Genomic DNA, 22,238 nt, shown 5'->3' with positions numbered 1-22,238 from the left:
CTATTATACACATCAATCATTTTGAGCAGTAGATCATTGGCACCAAAACCAGTCGATCTAAAAGGGCTTCTTAGTAGCTCTCTACTTCTAAGACCTCTAGAGGGAGTAGAAAAGCAAATAAAATTTAAAATGTCAGGTGCATCAAAATCTCCAATTAATAATTTATGCATAAAAGTTATCTGAGCCGTAGTTCTCCTATGCTGTAAAGTCTCTAAGCCAAATAGTAAACACCGAACATTATACGAAGGACGTGGAATTTGGTTTGACCAGGGAAGACGATGAAACATGACACGTGTGATTTTTTTCTGATTTTTTTCAATTTTTTCTATGTATGTAATCTGAGAATGTTATACAACTACATTTGCTAACATTAAGAAACATTTCATTATTAAAACACCATGCAGAAAAATAGTTTAACGAGTCTTGTAACATTTCACAGTCGTCAGAATATTTAACAGGTAGGAACATTTTTAGATCGTCAGCATATAATAACAATTTAACATGAGGAATAGCAAACACGACATCGTTAATAAATATAATAAATAGTAAAGGTCCTAATATACTCCCTTGAGGAACACCAGATAAATTATGGAATGTGGCAGATAAACTAGTTCCTATCTTAACGTTAATGTAACCATCAGTTAAATAACTTCTTAACCACTCAACAACATTTGTGTGAACACCATACTTTGATAATTTAGATAGCAATAGAAAGTGGTTGACCTTGTCAAAAACAGCGCAGAAGTCAGTATAAATGACGTCAACCTGTAAGCCCTTGTCAATATAGGAGTGGCAAAAGTTAAGTAAGTATATTAGATTGGTCTCAATCGATCGTTTTGGCATAAAGCCATGTTGAACATTAGAAATTAATGGTGAAAAGGCTTGGAGCATATGACGAGACATTATCTTTTCAAACAGTTTACTGCACGCACATAACATTGAAATTCCTCTATAATTGCACACATTTGTTTTGTCAGATTTTTTATAAACAGGAAACATCCACGATGATTTCCAAAGACGCGAGAAGCATTTCGATTGCAAGGATTTGTTGAATAGTTTGGTCAGTATGGGAATGAGAGCAGCCTTGCAGTTAATGAGAATTGCGCTGGGAATATTGTCAGGCCCAGGTGCGTAGGAAAGCTTCAACAACGAAATAGCAGATTCCACCTCATCATCGTTGATTAGTGGTGTGCATAAATTAACCTCATCATTAATGAAGGATAAAGCCGATGTTGAGTTAGACGGTACCGAGGAATTGTTGGTGTACACAGAAGAGAAATATGAGGCAAATGCATTGCAAAACTCTTCATCTCCGGTAATGGTGTTTCCCTCAAACTGCATCGAGGAAGGAAGTCGTCCGCAGGATTCCTTATCTTTAGCAAATTTCCAGAATGATGTGGGATGTCTTTTGATACTGATTTCAATTTTCCTGACGTAGTTGGCGTAGGCGGTTCGGTTCAGCTGCTTATATATTTTTGAGGCGCGAGCAAAATTTATTTGATTAGTGCTGTTTTTTAAGGGCCCGTGATCTTCGACGTTTAGCCAAGCGTAGTGCAGAATTGGTCCATGGTGGATGAGCACGAACATTAAACCGTGGGATGAATTGTTCAAACAGTTCATTCATTTGAGAAGAAAATTCAGCCACACTGTCGTTGATGTCGTCATAATCAGCTATAGAGTCCCAGTTGATTTGGTTAAGTGCAGAAACAAGATCAGTGAAATTAGTTCGTCTGAAATTGAAATCTGCTAGACGTGGGGGTTGAGATGACGGTACACTGCATTGCGGGAGCGTGAAGTATGTAAGTAAAGCTGGATGATGTCCATCAGGTTCAACAATACTTTCGATGCATAATTCGATTGGCCTCATGTAATCAGTAACTTTGTCGTTCGCAAACACTAGATCTAACATATTGTTGTTGTGGTTTAGAACAGTGTTTAGTTGGCGAAGACCTTCAAAGCTTAGTTATTTTTCAAAAATTGGGATCGCCCACTAAATCCACCGTTAAATCCGACACGACCGCAACTTCACGAGAGATGAATAACTAAAGACGATTGCAAGGTAGAACGAATAGGCACACCATACCCGAAATGTGCAAGAACCGATATAGATGAACGTAAGTATTGCACCAGTGCGAATGAGAAGTATAGTACACATATTGCGTACCATATGTGAGAAACGGAAAATGTTGTCCTTACACATTGGTGTGATGTTGATGGCCGGTGGTAAGTTGGGAACAATATACAAAACATCCCATCAATTGAAAATGCACTTCGTACAGTGTAAACAGTGATAGCAAAAGTTTGTGATAATTTCCCGTTTCTTTTTTTTGTAGAATTTCCCGGTTTTTTCCGGAAAAATAAAATTCCCGGCTAATTCCCGGTTTTCCCGGTTGAGTGGCCACCATGCTACTAGCTACTGCTGAAAGTGTTGTTGTTAGCCTTCATTAAGATTACATGTTTTTCAGGATAGTGCTTCCCAATTTCAAAACGCCCTTCCTGTTTTATTAAGTTTAATTCTTAACAAATTAAAATAAAATTTTCTGATCGCTTTTCTTTCAAAAAGGTACATTGGGACATTTTCATGCTCGTTTTACTGTTTCGGTCGATGATCAAAGCAAGATAACGGTGCGTAAAACCGACTGACGAAGCTCATCTTCACTCGCTATATCAACGGCGCGCTTAACTTTCCCCAAGCAAACACACCTCGCGTATGATTTGCGAGGCAACGTAATCAAATCAAAGTAAGTCACCGAAGTTGCGACAAAAAGAAGCTTTCAAAGCGACGACATAGTCTTATCTTTAGCTCTTTCTCTTTCCTGCTGCTAACTGTAATAAAATTAAGACAGTAAAGAAACGACCATTTTTGCACCCATTTTAAAAGACCATTCGGCAAGTTAATATTAACAAAAATAGTAAGTCTCGCGCTTGGATTCAGGTGCTTAAAAAGTAAAGCTTTGCGATTTGCTGCGGGACTGTCTCTCTAATTCCAACGGAAATTTAACGTTCCCAGCGAAGGACAGAGCGCTCCCACCCCTCCTCCTTCCCTCAGCCACACTTTTCATCTAGCAGCACATCTCCCCCGGGGTGCGCGAGAGAAAGAAATCCACCGCTTTTCATCGCTGATGCGGCTAATTTCGCAAATGACTGCAAAAATCTGTGCCTCTATGTGCTACTTAAGTGAATGCGAACAAAACTTTCGACAAACGCACGCACAAGGCATTTCACACACGCACACAACAACATCACGGTTGGGGCCGGGCCATCCTGGTCCGGGTTTACTACGGTTTGTTTATCGTTCTTAGCATGCTAAAAACGAAGAGCAGGCAAGAATGCGAAAAACAAACGCTCTTTCTCCTCTCCCTAGCAACGGGACACACAACACAGTAGTAAGCCATGAGACGTGCACGGCAAACGGAATCGTGACCCCCAAGTGTAACACACCACTATGCTGCTTTTGATTCAATCCCGGTTCTCCGTGCCATCGCGACTCATTACATGTTACCTACCCCCGGTCCCTTTTGCAAGAAGAGCAGGTGAAGGGAGGGGAAAAGGAGGAAATAGAACTTTTTTGTTAGCTTTAATCTCTTAAGTGTACATCTTAACGCACGAATGATACGCATGAGGAGGGGTCAGTGTAGTGACAGGCGTACCAAAACGAAGCTAAAAGCAGCAGGAACGGTGCACCACTGCACGGACAGAAAGGGAAAGGGAACATTCTAGAAATGGAAAGAATTCAACATTGTATTTCTTTTCCATTCGCGTGCGTGATAGCATCAGTGACATTTCACGCGTGTTTTACGCCAAGGCTGTAGTAGAGAGATGGTCTGAGTGGCGTTACGTCTCGCTCCGAGACTCATCATTCTTCGCTCACGTTTTTACAGCAAAAGCACAAATCGGTTCAACGGCCACGAGGAGTTTTCCCACTTGCTTTACAGCGTAAGTAACGAACGGTATAAACGCTAGAATTTGAAAATATGCACCAAAACTCATGTCAAATTCTAAAACACAATTTACATGTAGCAGTACCATGTTGGAATACGAATGCTTTCAAAATTTTAATTGCATGAGAGTGTACATGTTTACGAGATTTAACGAAAAGGTAATTATTGTGCAGTGTTGTTTATGGTTTAAGAGACCTAGGCTAACACATCTGTACCTCTCTCATATTAGTTTTCTTTCAATCTGGACAATTAAAAAAAAACATAACAAAGCCTCTTTCGCTAGCTACACTAAATGCATTGTGAATGTATTTAAGACGGAACACACACTTTCTTCCAACACGCTGGACAAGTTGCCATAAGCTACAGATTAAAACAGATGATACAAAAGGCCTACTTCAAATAAGCGTTTAGTGCAAAAACAAAGCTCGAATTAAGAAAACCCTTCCTGCTTCCTTTTTACTATAATAATGGCCAAAATGTGTCAAACGAAACAAAGCGCAAATATATGGACAAATGGAGCTGATCACTGCTCGGAATAAAAAAAACCAGTCATTGGAATTCATTGTTTTAAGATAGGCACTATTCCAACTGTAAACACGGTGCGCGCCAGAGCTCCTAGTCGTACTAGATTTTGGATGATGGACCAGCTCTGGTTTACCAGCTGCTGTGTACTGTTGTGTGAGGGGAAATTGGGGACCTGCCACGATGAGATTTGAATGATGATTACATGTAAACAATTAAACATATTTTTTTAAACCTAAACAAACGAACGAAACACGGCACACTCTAGAACGAAAAGCCACCGTTCTGTGGTGTGGTGGGATTGAACTCGAGCGCACCATTCACCTCCTTCGGGGCACACTCCGGGTTGACATCCTCCTGTGGGCAAATAGTGACCAGAAGAAAAAAATTCCAAAAAAATAAGTAACATATTCTCACCAACCAATCAATTCAAAAGGCTGCGCGTGCGCCCGACTTACCGCATCACAGAAGTACGTCTCGATCAGCAGCAGCGCCTTCTGGTAGATGTCCTCGTTCTCGTGGTTCTGCAGCGTCTCCAGCTTGTCCAGGGCGCCGATCTCCTCGAACAGTGTGCACAGATTCTCGACGCCACCGATCTGCGACGCAAACTGGAAGATGTTGGCCACCCCGCTCAGCACCACGCGCACCGTGCGCGTATCCTTCGCCTCGAGCAGATCACAGTACGGCTTCATGATCGGGTACTTCTCGACGAGCTGAATGATCTGCTCGGTCGACCCGCCCGTCGTAGTGTTGGTGACGGCCCAGGCCGCTTCCTTCTGCGACTTGAAGTCCCCGTTTGCCAGCACGTCGATCAGCACGTTAAAGATGCCCGAATCCAGCACGTGCTGGATCTGGCTCTGATTGCCCGCGGTAATGTTGCTCACCGTCCAGGCCGCTTCCTTCACGATCGTGTTCTTCGTGTGGCGCAGCAGGTTCGTCAGCAAGGGCAGTGCGTTGGCCGCTATCACAGCATCAGTCTGCTTGTCGTTGCCGGTCACAATGTTACCCACGCTTCGCAGAGCCGGCGTAATGATGGCCGGATTGTTGGTGCCGAGCAGACGGACCAGCTTGGGCACGGCACCGGACGCAACGACCGATTCCAGCTTCTCCACATCATCGTCCGTCACGTACGAAAGCGCCCAGCAAGCGTCCGACAGTACCTGTGCATCCTCGTGATCGAGCAGCGCCGACAGCACCGGAATCATCGGCTCGATCCGGTTGAATGGCGGGGCCGGATTCTTGTTGCGGCACAGGTTCGACATCAGCCAGACGATGTTGCGCAGGAACGAGATCTGCGTGTTGCCGTTCGTAACCAGTGCGATGATCGCATCCACACTGTTGTGCTCTAGCACAATGTCACGCGCCTTCGAACCATCGCCCGCAATGTTTCCCAGCGCCCAGACGGCCTGTTCCGCCACGGTGACCGACGGTGAGCTGAGCAGGTCGATGAAGCGTGGAATGGCGTTCGAATCAATCACGGCCTTCGTTTGCTCGGACGTGCCGGACGCAATGTTGGTGAGTGCCCAGGCAGCCTCGAACTGAAGCGCCGGCCGATCCGACGCGGAAAGGAACTTCACACACACCGGCACCATGCCCAGGCCGATGATCTTATCGATCGGGGGGTTCTTCTCCCGGCTCAACATTTTGCGGGCCGCCTGTACCGCGGCAAACTCTTTCTCCGGCTGCCCACTTCGGATGTACTGCATGATATCATCAAACTTGAGCGTTACCGGACTCTGAGCATTGTTTTCCTGCAGCGGCGACGTCGGCCCTTCATCCTCCGTAATGTTGCGACGCTTCAGCAGCTGGTCCTCCTTCTTGTTCTTGCGCAGCTCCACGGTCACTTCGTGACGCCGTTGGCGAAGTTCCTATGTGTGTGAGTGTGTGAGGGCGAGAGTGTGGCACAGGAGAGATAGAAAAATGGATCAAGTCATTGAAACTGCTGTATGGTAATGAAACAATTCAAGGGAATTATAATTCCACTAACCGTGTTCGATTTGGAGCCATGTTTGTACGCCGCCAGACGGTTGTTGGGAACATTTTCCGTATCCATTTTGTATTTGCCCTTTCTGTATCACCAGCAAAAGCAAGGACTCTTTAACCTCAAACTACTTTTTGATAATTCGCTTCAGATGACAGAAATGACCCTGGATTGTGGCCGACTCGACGACTTATCACACGTTTACGAAATCACTACGGTACAGTTTAACCTGCAACACTTATTGAAATAAATTAACACAAATGCGTTTTAGGTCTATCGCGACGGAAGAGTACACCAGCTTTGCTACGATGGCGAACCGTGATGCTGCTGAACTGGGCGGGAGATCGCTGACGTTTGAAGCCGTTGGGAGATCGTTGACGTTTGAATCGATTTTCAACGTACGATTTTGAAGCAAGTCCCGTCAAGCAGGCTGTTGGATACCCAACAAACATTTTCATCAGCATGTGATCACGTTCCCATGCAGCAAAAATTGCACTTATGAAATATTTCAATTACACCACGAAACGTTTCTTTTATTTATACGGTGTCGGATATTTTGCTTACCAGATGTGAAGTACACTTGAAGTTTGGCACCAAATCAAAAATAATTTGAAATTTAAGCAGTTGACAATCACAAAGTACAAGAATCTTTCATAAAAAATATATATTTTTTGAGAAATTTCAACAAATTGTAGGAGGCGAGCTGAACGTAGGGACATAAGGACGTAAGGACAGCAGACACAGATTCACGTGTTTTTCTGTTAACAGTTCAGCGTGAATTGACTTCTTTATTATTTTTGTTGACAGTTCACATCTTTTTGACATTTGTATAAATGCAAAGGTATGTACATATGTGTCATTTGACGTTTAATGCCTACACATGACAGTTCGGATTCTGTTTGTCTACAAAATGTTTCATTCCTTTAATCTTTTTTAGCCATCCCAAGTGCCACAAATCATCTAAACGACTACTAAACGGCTTCTAAACGACTCAAGTTCTCTACCTAAACGGAATATAGAAAGACTTCGTTTAGCAGACGGCAAACGACTCATGCATTCTAAAAATAGCGAAAAAGCTGGTGGCGCTCTCTGTTGGTGGGATATCCCAACCAGTTGAGCTTCATCGCTTGGAGGAGAGCTTTCTCATTTCCTCTGTACTGTTGTATGGTTTCGCATTGAAGTTATGCATCGCTAGAACTAGAACGGCGATACGATTGTTTAAATACTAAACTCCAACGGAAACCACCAGCGCTGAAGCAAGTGAGATTTGAGTAATGGTCGTTGGTGTTGATACCCACGTATCTGACCACACGACCATTCATAAAGATTTTTGCTCTGAAAGTTAGAAGGCTATTTAGGTCATGATAAGATGAAACTTATCGAAACCACATTGCAAGAAAAGGATAGCAATATAATGATGAGTTGTAATACGCCATCTATTGATCAAACCAATGAAGCTGTGGAGCTTTCATTTTTTTTTTTTCAATGGATATTCAATTTTCCTGTCGTTTAAGCTTAATCTGTGGCGCATGGGATTATTTTGTGTAACTTCCACTAAACAATTTTGGCAAATCCACTAAACGACCACTCAGGGTGGTGATCTGCTGATCCGATGCGATTTTATCAGATCAATTTATATCGAACGTGAGATTCGTCGTCCGACGTTACAGGGTTTACCAAGTCACTTTGCGATGTGAGCTGCACAATTCATCTCACTTGAGACGTATTTCTATTTTGACGTGCTACTTCATTTGGCCCGAAATAATTTTCTATTCCGCCGCATTCATTTTCATCCATTATATGAAGCCTTTTCACAGGGGATGTTAGCTGGAGCCGTCCGCGATGTTTACATTTTTTTCAAAAATAAATTTTTGGGCTTTTAGTGCTGATTTGTGATACAAGTATGTTGTTTAACAAAGAATAGAAGTTTATCTTTGCTCCGCTGTAGCATTCTAGCCGAAAAATGGGTTATTCATTGAGTTATTAGCAGATTTGACTGAGCAGGTTCAACTGCTAATATCTCAACGAATAATCCATTTTTCGGCTAGAATGCTACAGCGGAGCAAAGATAAACTTCTTTTCTTTGTTAAACAACATACTTGTATCACAAATCAGCACTAAAAGCCCAAAAATTTATTTTTGAAAAAAAATGTAAACATCGCGGACGGCTCCAGCTAACATCCCCTGTGAAAAGACTTCATATAATGGATGAAAATGAATGCGGCGGAATAGAAAATTATTTCGGGCCAAATGAAGTAGCACGTCAGAATCGAAATACGTCTCAAGTGAGATGAATTGTGCAGCTCACATCGCAAAGTGACTTGGTAAACCCTGTATCTGTAAAATCTTATATAAAATTAAGCGTTATCAAATTATATTAAGACTAAACGTGTTCTAAACGGTTCAAGCTCTCAACCTAGAATTAATCTAAAAATACTTCGTTTAGCAGACGGTAAACGACAGACGCATTCTAAAAATAGCAAAAAATGCTAGTGGCGCTATCTGGTGGTGGGATAGCCACACAGTGGAGCTTTCCTCATTTTGCTAGCTTTAACACTTCCTTTGTTATGTTATATGGTTTCAAACTGAAATTATGAATGGCTTAAACTCGAACAATGTAATTTGTTTAAATACCAAACTCTAATTGTAGTATCGTAATGAAACATGTATTTTCACTCTGGTGATCCACATATCAATCCACTTTATTGTTCTCATTTCCCGCAGATCCCATTTAACATTTCAAGGTATCAAAACAACATGCTATACATTTTAGTGAATAATTTTACAGAAGTGAGCCACAAATTAATGATGGTTTATGGTTTTGATAATTGTGTATCTGATCGCATGACCATTTAAAAAAAATTGCTCGGAAATTAGAATGCTATTTAAGCTATGTTTGGTTTGGTATAAGAGATGAAACACAACCCAAGCGCCACAGATTAAGCTGAAACGACTGGAAAATCAAATATCCATAGAAAAAAAAACGAAAGCTCCATAGCTTCATTGGTTTGCTCAATAGTTGGCGTATTATTTTGGCTCATCATTATATTGCTGTCCTTTTCTTGCAATGTGTTTCGACAAGTTTCATCTAATCATAAGCTATATAGCCTAACTATTGAAATTATGCTTTTTGATTGGCACGTTTTTCCATACAAACATTTTCTCAAATTTCTCTCGACAAGCCATAAGATATTTATTAATTTTCAAAAGCTGGGATTTCCATACAAACGCATGCTTTTAATTGAACAGTCAGCCAACTATGGAGCGTTCAGCTAAAAAGCATGCCAAATAAAAAGCATTAAACCGTTGAAATTGGAGCACAAATATTCCTATTGACGCATCAACAGTAGTCGATATAAGCCTGGCACTATTAAAGGAATTGGCAATAAGAGACTTATTGATTATCAATTGCAGGATAGGCAATCCTTCGTTTACGACGCACGGTGATTATGGGACTTGAACCCAAAACGGACTTGTTGTTAAATCGTGTGAGTTGACGTCTTTACCACGGGACAGGCCTGCCTTCTGAATTTTTTAAATCATGGAATTGATTGTCATTAGTTTAGTGAGTAAATGAGAGAGTTTTTTTTAAATCAAATTAATTACTTTCATTAAAAACTCCCACTCGAAACCGCTGCACCACTTGAGTTTAATTCTGTTCAGATAAACAGTGTGTCATAACTTCGGGGCTAATGAAATATCATCTAATACAAAAAAACACACACACAAAAACATATTTCATTACCCAACGTGCACGCAGAACGTAAAACAAATAATTGCCTTAGCTCATAGTACTATCCGCACATGGTTGCGAGCAGCTGGCCTTCCTCTTACCACCCAAGCCACAGAGACGTAGTCCTTCCCGACCATTCCGAAACGTGCATACTAAAGTCATCACATTGGGACATCAGGGCAGCGAATCTCTGAACGAAAGCATACAATGAATGGATACATAATGCAGCAGGGAAACATCAAATAAAAGTATATGTATGTGTAAAGCGAAAATCTCTCTTTGCTCGTTCTGAGCTTCGACAGTATTCGTGGGGATCCAGATTAAGAGCTAGTCCAGTTTACGGCTTAGTGTCGATTAGGCTATCTGTATGCCAAATGTTGTTTCCTGCTGTTGACTTTGGCATTATTGGGCATAGCAAGCCGGTCGAGCGAGTAACCGATTGATCAAACTAAATTTAAGCACATGTTCCAGGATTTAGAGTGATAGTTTAAAGGTTTCACATGGTTATACATGTGTAACATATGTAACATATAAAACAATGTAATTTAAAAATAGTTTTTAAAGCTCAATAAACACGACAAAAAACAGGAGCACCGACCTACCATTCAAATATGATTTCTTTCTACTTGATAACCTCAGAAACAATATCGAGTAATTTATCGATCGATCCAACCCGATAAAAAAATTAGATGCCACGAAACGAAATCAAATTTCACGCTGCTTGTCATAAACAATGAATTTAATGTTATTTGCTAATGTTTAATTGCATTCATTATTCATATCGGTGCACACGCGGTCAAAACGGCAGGCTACGCAACCAATTGTCTATGCGTAGAAAATCGTTTGAAATGTTTGATTTGATGATGAAAAACATACCAATGGGTTGAATTCGTGATTAAATGAAGCGGGCATAAGGGTAGAGTATAAAGGGTAAGGAAATTTCGGTAACACTGTTTTAAGTACCACATCAAACGCTCAACTTTATTACTCGGATAATATCATAACAACATCAATACAGTAAAGCTTTTGGCGGAATCGATAGAGCCTGGGAACGCACCGTCAGAAAGCACTAACGTTACAAAGCGTTACATGAGTTTTGGATGATTTATTTTAAAAAAAGCTGTCACAGTGTTTTTAAATTAATTGTAATACTATAATACAGCTCCTACCACAACTATATGGACAGTGTTGTTTTGCGATTTGCGGAAAATCCGTAAGAGATAGATAAAAATAGTGAATGTATGAGTTGTGCAGAATACTATTTCACATCTTTGTATATTTTTTTCATTTTTTTTAACATTTTTACACAACTTCTTATGAAAAAGCAAATTCATGCTCTAACGATAACTATAAAGACGCTTCGAAATACAGAACGAATATTTTTAACGATTTAAAAAAGTGCTTTTATTTTTGTTTAGGTTTTAAGAGTTTTATAAGAATAACTAACAAAATTTATTTTTTTCATATCAAAAGTTAAAAAAAAGTTCCTTTGCATGTAATGGTTGTTTCGGAAATACAAACCTAAGCATATATATTTTTTTTTAATTTTACATATCAAAAGTTTTCAAAAAGAGCTAGGCGCTGTATAATAGGAAAAATTTACAAAAAATGATGACTAAATCTCCATTTAAATATGACCGAACTTGACGCTACCAACTTGGAGGTAAGCATTACAAGCAATTACTTTACCATGTAAACAATTGGAATGGATTGAAATATTTTTCATACACAATTTATCATACTATAGTTTACCCCATACACTGAGCGAAGCGCGAAACTTTACGCAAGCATACGCGCTGTGAAAACTGCAAACCATCTTTCTCGCCAGTAATGTGCAGCGCAAGTTATTGTACTTCTTTCTCATTTCTAGCGCAACCGCTAAACCAAAAGTGCATTACATCTTACAGCTTTGCGTAACAAAACTCATCCTGTTTTCCTCCATCTGGCTAGTATAAATACGTCGAGTTTACTTTCAAGCGCTGAATAATATTTCTTACACAAAAAAACCATCCCGGCTCACGGTAGCGCTTATTTCATTACGTTAATTACTATTGTCTGGTGCGATGAATTAAAACGCTAACTGCCAAGATAAATAAATAATTACAGTACCAAAACAACACCATTCCTTCGTCGCATTAGTCATCGAGGTGGAAAATGGGTACTGTTTTCATGAGAGTATGCAAAGTGCTGCGCTTTTCCACCGTTCTTAATTTGATATCTTATCAAAACACAAATTTATCTCAATCGTCCAACTGATGGAATCGTTCCAGCAACGTGGTAATGAAATCTAATTCTCGCTAGCACTCTGATCTGATTATTTTGCTATTGATATACTTTGAGTCCTTTTTTTCGTACCTGCTGAGGACAGAAAGTGTGTCGGGCTGATAGAGACAATCCCGTACGATAATCCATCCCGTCGATCGATCGAATGAAGTGCAAACATTATCATCCTCACATCGAAACCAGTATGCTGTGACTTGCCGCGTATGTCCTTACACGGATTCAGGGAGGTATAGTGATTCCTTGACAAACGTTTCCATCTGCCCTGCCCCGCAGATGGTACAGTGCGATGCATTTGGTGTTCTTCATTATTTGCTATCATTTCACCCAAACGGGGCACACCGTTTGCCTTCACCGTTCATCCCACCATTCATGCATGGGAGAATAATGTAATAAAAATCATACCAGCATACAAATGATAACTTATTTATCAAGCGTCAATCGTTGCATTTTCTGTGTCACGTTCGGTGACGTTGGGGAGAGTACTCTCCCTTCGAAGCTGCTCTACGGTTGATGAAAGAGCCGTGCACTGCTCGATGCAACCTGGGTAGGAGTTTGATGAAGTGATGCAGATGACGTAGCACGTTGTGGTGCAAGAAATTGCACAAGAGCGGACCCAAAAGTATGGGAATGTGGTAACAACTGTGCAATGCAATATATCATCTTCATATTGGCGTTCGTCTTGATGAAGGTAAGGGAAATATTAAACTATACGGCAGGGTCAGGGATCTAGTATAAGTAATATGTTCTTTTACTAACGTTCCTTTAGGGAAACGGTGTCATGCAATAAAGCAACGAATTTTTTCCTACAAAGTATGGAATTATCTTTCGTTCTTTATTTGGATTCATTTTTCACGGCTTCAAAGTACATGTGCTTGTTTTCAAAGCAGAAACATGCATTTGAAAAACGCTACGCACTCGACATTCATCGTTTGTATTGAGTAAAAGAGAGCACACTTTTCAGTGAGAAAGAGTGAAGGAAGCGAATTTGCATTGCCTTTCATCATTAGCATAAAGCCTTACATGGAGGAAGCGTGATTTTAAAATGATCAGATCGAAGTATCATTCGCACAGTGCTGCTCACACTATTTGCTCAAACTAAACTTAGTTTACTAAACTGATAAACCTAAAATAAGGTTATTTAACTCATAAACGTAGATTGAAACAAGAAATGTAATTGATGCAGAAAAATAGCATTTGTTTCAATGAATCTTAAATTTCATTGAAAAATAAGTACATTTGATGAATTATTAGCATAATATATTAGGTCATAAAAAATCAACAATAGCAATCAATAGTAAACAGATATTCATTAAAACTTTAATATTTGCTTGTTCATATTCAATAGTGCTACTTTAACTAAAAGATGCCTGAATTCAACCGTTATTTTTGCCAAGACCAGGACGCAACCCCTCTGAACAGCACTGTAACGCATCCTATTCCACCCATCTGCTCCGTGAAGCGTACTCGTGAATCGTACAGACATACACACGTTCGCTTCTGATAAGAATTACTATCTGTACCACCCCGGTACTCGGGTTTCATCATAAACATAAAACATGCATGGACAGCTCCCAAGCTGTAGCTGTACATGCAACCAGCAGTAGCAGCAGTAGCACATCCTTACACCCGCCAAATGCCATATTTCGGTCCCATTCACGTTTGATTTACTTCGAGCAATGTGTGTGTGTTTGCTTGCAATCACGATTTATTGCCGCCACCGTTGTCTGTTCTTATTGGTATTTTTATCTGGTGTTTTGGGCAGCAGAAGGGTTTTTATTCTTCGCAATTCGATTGCCAGGAAAGATGTCGAAAGCATCGGCGAACCACTGTACTACAGTGCACGCTTCCCCAAGTCGAAGAGTGTAGAACGTTGCTGCGCTGCTGCGTTGTGCTCGCTCACGTTCATCTTCATTACAACCATTGCTTTCGAAATTGATGCAATGGAGAGGATAAAAAAACTGAATGTTTTTTTTCTTTTTATTTTGTAAAAATGTACCCCATTCTTTACACTCGCACTCTGGGTGTGTTTTGAGAAGCGTAAAAATACCTTCCAATACTGGTATTCCGTATTTCTTTTGATGTACATGTTGCGGTAGCCGGCAGACAGGATCTGATCTAATTACTCCACAGAACGCACCACTGGCTACCAGGCGAACACTGTGAAATATGCTTACTATCTCCCCTTCCTGAACGTACCGGAATGTGTTGCTGAAGTGCTTGCCGGTTTTGTAACATTCTCCAAAACGGTACACCTTTGCATACTTTCAGTGTTGTAAATTGATTTACACACCTGTGTGTTTTGCTGTGCTGAGAATTGAAGGATGAAATGGGCTTTTATCGTACGGTAGCATCTTTGTTGTGCCTGCAAGCAGATCATCAATGCGTATGTCGATTAGGTTAAGAGGGCTCACACAAAACTGAATTGCACCTGAGTTGCAGAAAAGTGTCTTGGAGCGAAAATGCTGCAAGGTTTTATTACATTTGGAAAGAATTCTTTCTACAAAATTCCATTCCATTTTATGCATCGTTACCGCTTGACCAAAGCTCATTTGAGCGAGTACTGAACATAAAGTACCATGGTTTGATTTTCTTTGAAAACGATTTACAAATAGTTGCTCTAGGACATGAATTTTCATACACAAGTGAGTATTGCTAGGAAGACTATTATAACCTTTTGATCATGTTGGCAACAATTAGTATAGATTATAAATATCGGGGGTAAAATTAACTCTCTCAGAATTTTATTTTTTTATAAAGCAAAATCTAAATAAGGCCGGATTTTTGATCCAGTCGTCAACTCGTACGAGTCCAGTCGTCAACATGCCCGTCATAAGTTCAAGTCCCGAATGGACCGTGCCCCGAGATGAAAGATGAAAGAAATGAAATAAATTGTATTAATTAAATACATGTAACAAAAGACAAACAACAAAAATAATCTCGTTAAAATGCGATTCGCAAGAGTGATTTGAGTTTGTTCACGAACATTCACGAAATATGTAATGTACTGCTGTGTGTAAGTCCATAATTCTACTCAACACAACAAAAATCATTTTCAACGTGATAAGAACTACAAAGAAAGCAAACGGCTCTCACATCATTTTACAGTTCAACCATAAATAGGTAAGGTGAATGTAGGCTACTTTAACGACTAAACAGCGTCCGTATCGCTATCTATCATCTTTCATTTAAAAAAATATTTAGGATTATAGATCGAAAAGATTTTTTTTTATTAATTATTGGTGAAGATCATTGGAACATATCTTAAGGACACTGAGATGAAAAACACTTTCAAAAGTTTTTTTTCTAAAGGCAAATTGCATTTTGTTTCACGATTTTCAATCTTTTCTTAATGTTGTCTAGTACACTAGTACACTTAAACTATATACGTAAATATGCAGTATTTATCAAATGCAACGGAATCTGTGTGCGTTACATTACACAAGCACCACTGGGCTATAGTATGTGCATCAACATCTTATCAGAATCTCTCACACAAAACAGTTTATCGCTAACAAATCGTACAGATTCGAGTTCGTTTCACCTCGGAAAAATTTACAGAACAGAACCGAACGATACAACTATCACTCAGGTAAATAAGTTTCGTACCGTAACTTTCTAGACGCTACTTTCGTATACGTTCTTCCACATTCTTCGATGAGACACTCAGATGATCGATTCTTCTACACGGTTATTGCCCACCAGTAAGTAAAGTGCAGAGCTAGACAACACATAGTTCTGCCCTTGTGATTGAACGTTCGACAGACGCACCGCCGGTGATTGATCGAAAGGATTTGTTTTAGGATGCACAGGTTTTGCAGCACACGCTAGGATACTCACCCGGTGAAGCTTTTTATTATACATTCTCACCCGACTGTTCGTCACACACACACACACGCGCGCAAACTTTGTAAAGTTGGGAAGGTATTTTATGACGTGTTTTTCATCCTCACGTGTGCTTTAGCTACAAATCCTCAGCGGGTTTCGTATGCAGGTGATACAGAGAAAATGAGAACAGTACGTCCCCTTGGTAAGATTGGACCAAATATGGAAAATTCAATTCCAATCACGTTGCTTACCCTGTGTGCCCAACCCGATACAACAGGTTGGCGGCAGGATGCAACAGCGTTGGTAGTATGGAACGTTCTTCACCAACCTAAAGCAATGTGCATGCTCCTGTGTGTTGCCACTTGACGAGTAAGTTGCTATTTAATCCTTCGGTTCGACATAGACTTCGTGCACACCTCCACATGTATGTGTAATTGTGTATATGTCCGGGCTGGATGTGCTGCAATGACTGTGGCCTACCGCAATCTGAGCTCTATTGGTTTGAAATAAATACTCATCAATCAAACAGTTCTTTGAAGTGATGGAAGGAGCACTTTGTGCTGAGCAAATTGCATAACTGTCACCTTGAAAAGGGATCTATTTATGTTCGATTTTAATTATTTCACACATAACGAAACTTTTGATAAGACGCATAAACATGTTTATGCAAGATGACAAATTACATGAATAGGCTAGAATGGTTGTATTGTTAAATGAAGTTTGTTATCTTTATCATAATCCTTATTACAATTTCCTCCTGAATAAAAAAATAATATTCTTTATTACAAGACAATTAGGTCTCTAATATTTAATAGTTACATAAATATAGTTCATAGTTTAATAACAACAACAATTGTCTCAATGAATTCGATCATCGCTCATGAAAATGTTATTTTTTTTGTATATTTTCACTTAACGAACGAAAGGTTTAATTGAGTTTCACTTAAAGAAATACATTCTTAATTTAATTATTTTGAAAATTTATATTTCTCGTTTTTACTCTCCAGTCTTTCTATGTACCTTTTCTACATTTTTATATTCGAAGTACCACTACTTTCTTACAAATATCGAAGCTATTCTTGAAACATCTTGCGGCAAGTAACAAGAGCTTTGCATTACAAGTTAATTAACTCTTCCTTAACACATTTAATCCTTCCCAGAATACACATGAAAGACGTTTCATAAAATACAATTTCCTCGCATATCAACAGCGCCAGTCCATTGGCATTGTCCGGCATTCCTGTAGCTCCACAAACAGCGAGGACCAGCCCACATGCATGTACATTCACGCACGAAACGCAATCTTAACGCTAATGCATACATTAATCTTAACACGCAGCTAACGCACCCACACCGAGGATATCTATCAATTGGGTGCTGTTTGGGCGACCTGGCGACCTCCGTTCTCAGGCGCCTGAGTTAGCTGTTCCGCGCGATATACATCGTAATTAATTACCAATTTACCAGCGGATTGTATTGTGGGATTTACGCAATGGGATAACAACACACCTAAGTTCCTAAGCTACGATTTCGGGGGCGGCGTAAATTGATTGTAATCGATTCAAAGGATTTCAATGCGAATGCTTACTCCACAATCGGGCGAGATAACGCAAGCAGCGGTATAGAAATGTGCACAATTCTTCGTAACACTACCTACGTACGCACTTGGCCGTATGGATGTTAAATGGTTGAGGAACGCCAATCTACACACTTGGGGGTGTAAATTGCGATCCTGTGAGTAGTGCGGTTGTTCTGCTGTTGCTGCAATAAAACAGGTTTTGGGTAAAGCTAAAGGGCTAATGCTGGGAACACGTGTTTGGGGAAGTTAGGTAAAGATGGAAACTGTGAGAAAGACATCCACTTTAAGGATGAATGTAATTTTTCTATGTTTTAAAACAAAGCAGCATGATGTTTGTAAAATTGGTCAAATTTTAGATCATAACATGTGTTTTATCCTGAAGAGGAACATTTGGATATTTCGAGGATATTCTATGCGTTTTTGAAGATTGGCGTTTGTAAAGTTTTAGTTGAAAAGTAATTGAAGTACAGTAGCATATTAGAATCGAATCGAATCAACGAATCGTTGACTAGCGGCTACAATCATATTGTGTAAGATTTATAGACCTGTTTGTTTAGAGTCTGGTCACTTAGTACAGGCTGTGAAACAAACAATTTTTAACATAGAAAAATGATTTTGGCATCAAAGGAAAGGTAGCAATTCCTTGAAACATATAAAACATAATAAAGCGTTGATGGACAGATGAATACAACGACTTATCCTTGGAAGCCTCTCATTAGATTCCGCACAACCGATATATCGTCTTATCTACCTTTTTTCTCTAGTAGTATGCATTTTGTATTGGTCTTTTAGTAGTTTTCTCGTTTATTTTTCAATTTAAGTTCAATTATGGCCCAATCTATTACTTTAGGTCAACATTTAGGATAGTTATAATGCTGTGCATAATTGTACATTTTTTACATTTTTTTTATGAATAAGGCGTATTATTATTATTTTTTAATTCATTCATTAACAAGCCATTCCTAAATGGCCGTTTTTCTATTCATACAGGCACTATTCTTTAGAAATGTTCGAGGTTATTGTTTCATTGGTTATGTAAGCCCATGTTTTATGCCTTTACCTGCCAATGAATTGGCATGCCTTCAATTTGCTGGCAAATTTGTCAGCATAATAGTATTTATATTTGTGAGGGTCATGCTTTAGTAATATGACAGTTTTGACCAGGAACCTCCATTTTAAAGCAAAATTACAAGCATTGCCTGATAATTTCAGTTTTAAATATAAACAACTCTCAAAACGACAATACCACGATTACGGTATATTTTAACCTGTCGGCTGCTTGTTCTTTAGACGCTAAATGAGTTAATCTCTTCCGGCATCATCCCCAAAAAAAGTCACCCCCCCCCCTCCCTTCCACCACTAATCCCATTCGAAAAAGCGGTGGCTAGTAGTGAAACGGCGCATCCTATCGCCATGCTCTTCCCAACCGGAAGGGACTACGAAAAGGACCACCGTCCCTAGCACCCAAACGTGTGCGGAAGTGCTTCACAAATTTCAACTCACCTAATAGTGGATAACAGCTTGATGGTGGTCGTGCTGGTAAGCTTTTGCTCAAAACATAACCCAAACACAGTGAGTTTCTGCTTTGGGTACTGTGCAACACCGGACGCTGCACCGGAAGTAAGAAAAGAAGCATCTACCGACATTGTGGCTAGGTTGGGCCCCCACCCGGTAAACTCGGCTTCCAGTGCATTTAGCGATATTTTTCATTCGGGTTCCGTTCCTAACCGTAAACTGGGAAGGAAGGAAAAACGATAATTGGAAGGTGAAAAAAAAGGTTACCACTTGCTTGACCATTTAGCCGGGAGTCAGAACTTGTAAATTGCTAGCTTACAAATTTACTCCACCAAAAGATAAGATGAACACACAATTAATACAACAAAGCAATCGTAAATTACGAATTTAACTTATAATATATAAGTTACGAATACCAAAACAATATTGCGTTACGAACACCACTTTATTAATAATAATGATAGTTTGGTAGTAATAGTTAAATCAGGATGCCTAGGTAGTTGTAAGGAATAAGTTTAGCGACGGATAATTGTAGAATAAAGCAGATTGGATTTAGACATCGAACAAGCAAGTTCATCTTTCCTCCGACTCATAACTTATACATTTCGTTAAACATACTATTTTTAAACACGAAAAAACAGTCCTTGCAGATGATATTTAAAACGGAAATTGAAACCAACCAAAAGCTTCAAGTGCCTTCACTTTAAAGCTTTAGCACCAACAGTCATGGCTATCTTGATGTCGTGCCAACAATTACGGCTTTTCGCTCTACCATCCGGATTATCTTCACAAGGGCGTATCCAAGGATACGCAATGATCGTAAAACCTTACCCCGCACCACCTTATCACCAATCGAAAGGCCGCACATCCCGCAAGCGTGTGGGTAAGAAGGGAGAGGAGAGAAAAAAAAACCAAATGCCGAAAAACGGAATGCTGCTGCCAAATTATAGTGTACTAGCTAGTACATGCTAACCCATAAACCCTGATCAATTCCGCCCCCTGATCAATAGCTATTACCGGGCGCTTAGCGCTTACATTATTTACGAGAGTAATTAGTCGCCAAAGTCTCCACTAACGAGCGCACCCAGTATGGCCACGCCGAGATGGAAGGCACCGGTACACAGATAACTCCGCGCCGTTGGATGGTGTCTTCCGTTTCCCCGCCGCACCCCCCCCCCCTCCATCCCGCCATTCCTCAACCTTAGTATCCCATACCATGGCGTGCGTCGTTTGGCCCAGTATAAATCATTCATCTGTCAGATTACTTTCGAGCGCCTTCTACTTTCAGCGTGCTGCAGCGGTGCTATGGTAGCAAGCAAAGCCACCACTTAACAGCCCATTTCCCAGGTTGCCATAAAATGCCGCGTCCCATCCTTACGGGACTAACCGTTCGGGTGGTACGTGAACGAGAGTGCGCTTGCTGTAGTATAGTGCGTGTCGTATAATGACGTTACGACCGTAATAAGATTTCATCTCGGCAGCTAACAAATCGATCGATCGTTCGATCGATCATGCACCGTTTGGCACTCGCCAAGGGGGAAAGAAGGTTTTTTCTATTGGATTTTATAGCGTTCGCATGTAATTATCGTCCTATTTACTACAATCACATGGGAGGCGGAGAGAATCAATGGTTTAAAGGATGTTTTCCAAGAACATATAAACTAATTTGGAACAATTTGGTTTAAAACAAACGAAGCTTCTCAAAAATCCTTCATAAATGGTATTGATGCCATTATTTAAACAACAAATAAAAGGAGAAAAATCAAGCTAGGATTACATTCATTAACTATGTATGTAACAGCAGCAAAGAATTAGATTCTGCTAAAAAATCATTGTTGAGGTTTTTGTGTCGGTTTTGTTTGATCGGATTAGTTTTGATCCATTGTTCACCAAATTGATAAGGTTCTCATGGCAATTTAAAAATATTTTTGGAAAATCTTTTTTCATATTTTGGTTTGCATTTTCAAAACAATCATTGCAGACGATTTTTTTTTTAATTTTTCTGATATTTTTTAACATTTTTAGTATATTTTAATAATTACTATTGTAAAACTCCTAAAATTAAAACTGTTTTTATCTATCTCTAATGGATTTTCCGCAAATCGCGAAAAACGACTGTCCATATAGTTGTGGTAGGCGCTGTTTACTAACTATAGAGTAGATATAGAAGCGAACTGTTCCTAAGAAGCACAAAACAAATAAGGTTAAATTTTGCCTGATAGCACTGTGGAGGTCGCAATTTTACAATCTCTTTCTGGTATTTTTATGAACGTCTGTTACGCTCGTCTGCTAGCCCCATAAAAGGCGATCCTCATAAAGCTTTCAACATGGCCGACCTATCCATAATGCGGTTTGATGCAGCACAAAAGGTCACATGGTCATGTAAATTGATTTTTAACACATCTTCGAGTTTAAAAATTGAATTTAAGGCCAACCAAAATCCCCCAAAAGATTAAATTAGTTGAATTTTCTGTGCAAACAAATTAAACAAAAAAATTCCAAACACATTTGTGTGATGTGACTGCTTCACTAGCAAGTGGACGATTGTTAGATCTTCAATAAAAACCACACAAGCAGAATATTTGCTCTTAAATACACCCCAGACCGAACGAAACACACCGTTTACACTCACACAGCTCATAACCGTAAATCGCAGCACATAAAATTTTGGCAATCTTTTCTACAAATTGCTCCTGTAACGTCCAACACGGGAGCTGTAGTGGTGGCAAGCTGCAGTGCAGGACAATGCAATTTGCCGCTGCTCCGGATTGTGCAGTTCGCAAATTAATTTCGACACTTTTCCACTGCAGTGCTGTGCGGTTTGAGCGTAAAAAGTGGTTTAGTTCGTGCGGGTAGGTT

The 22,238-nt window shown here is 39.9% G+C and overlaps 2 protein-coding genes across 4 annotated transcripts in view; one reads left to right on the top strand and one right to left on the bottom strand.

The window, feature by feature from the left end:
* Nucleotides 1–22,238, top strand: part of LOC120956499 (protein obstructor-E) — a 216,559-nt gene that overhangs the window by 161,914 nt on the left and 32,407 nt on the right. The gene's annotated exons all lie outside the window — the stretch shown is intronic.
* On the bottom strand, nucleotides 4,216–6,840 carry LOC120958661 (importin subunit alpha). The gene is made up of 3 exons (XM_040381614.2): nucleotides 6,451–6,840; nucleotides 4,922–6,331; nucleotides 4,216–4,820 (listed from the first exon to the last, which is right to left on the bottom strand). The coding sequence occupies exons 1-3, from the start codon at nucleotides 6,514–6,516 to the stop codon at nucleotides 4,728–4,730; spliced, it is 1,569 nt and encodes a 522-aa protein (XP_040237548.1). The 5' UTR covers nucleotides 6,517–6,840; the 3' UTR covers nucleotides 4,216–4,727.

Source organism: Anopheles coluzzii, chromosome 3 (assembly GCF_943734685.1).
Source record: "Anopheles coluzzii chromosome 3, AcolN3, whole genome shotgun sequence".
Taxonomy (NCBI): domain Eukaryota; kingdom Metazoa; phylum Arthropoda; class Insecta; order Diptera; family Culicidae; genus Anopheles; species Anopheles coluzzii.
The sequence above is the reverse complement of the archived record's forward strand: the minus strand, read 5'-3'. Positions and strand labels throughout refer to the sequence as shown.

What these genes read in the sequence shown, in the direction of transcription:
- LOC120958661 (XM_040381614.2), bottom strand. Translation starts at nt 6,516, where the DNA reads ATGGATACGGAAAATGTTCCCAACAACCGTCTGGCGGCGTACAAACAT. An exon ending in ATGGCTCCAAATCGAACACG is followed by an intron (nt 6,332 to 6,450) that starts GTTAGTGGAATT and finishes TCACACACATAG; the next exon opens with GAACTTCGCCAACGGCGTCA. An exon ending in AGACGTACTTCTGTGATGCG is followed by an intron (nt 4,821 to 4,921) that starts GTAAGTCGGGCG and finishes ATTTGCCCACAG; the next exon opens with GAGGATGTCAACCCGGAGTG.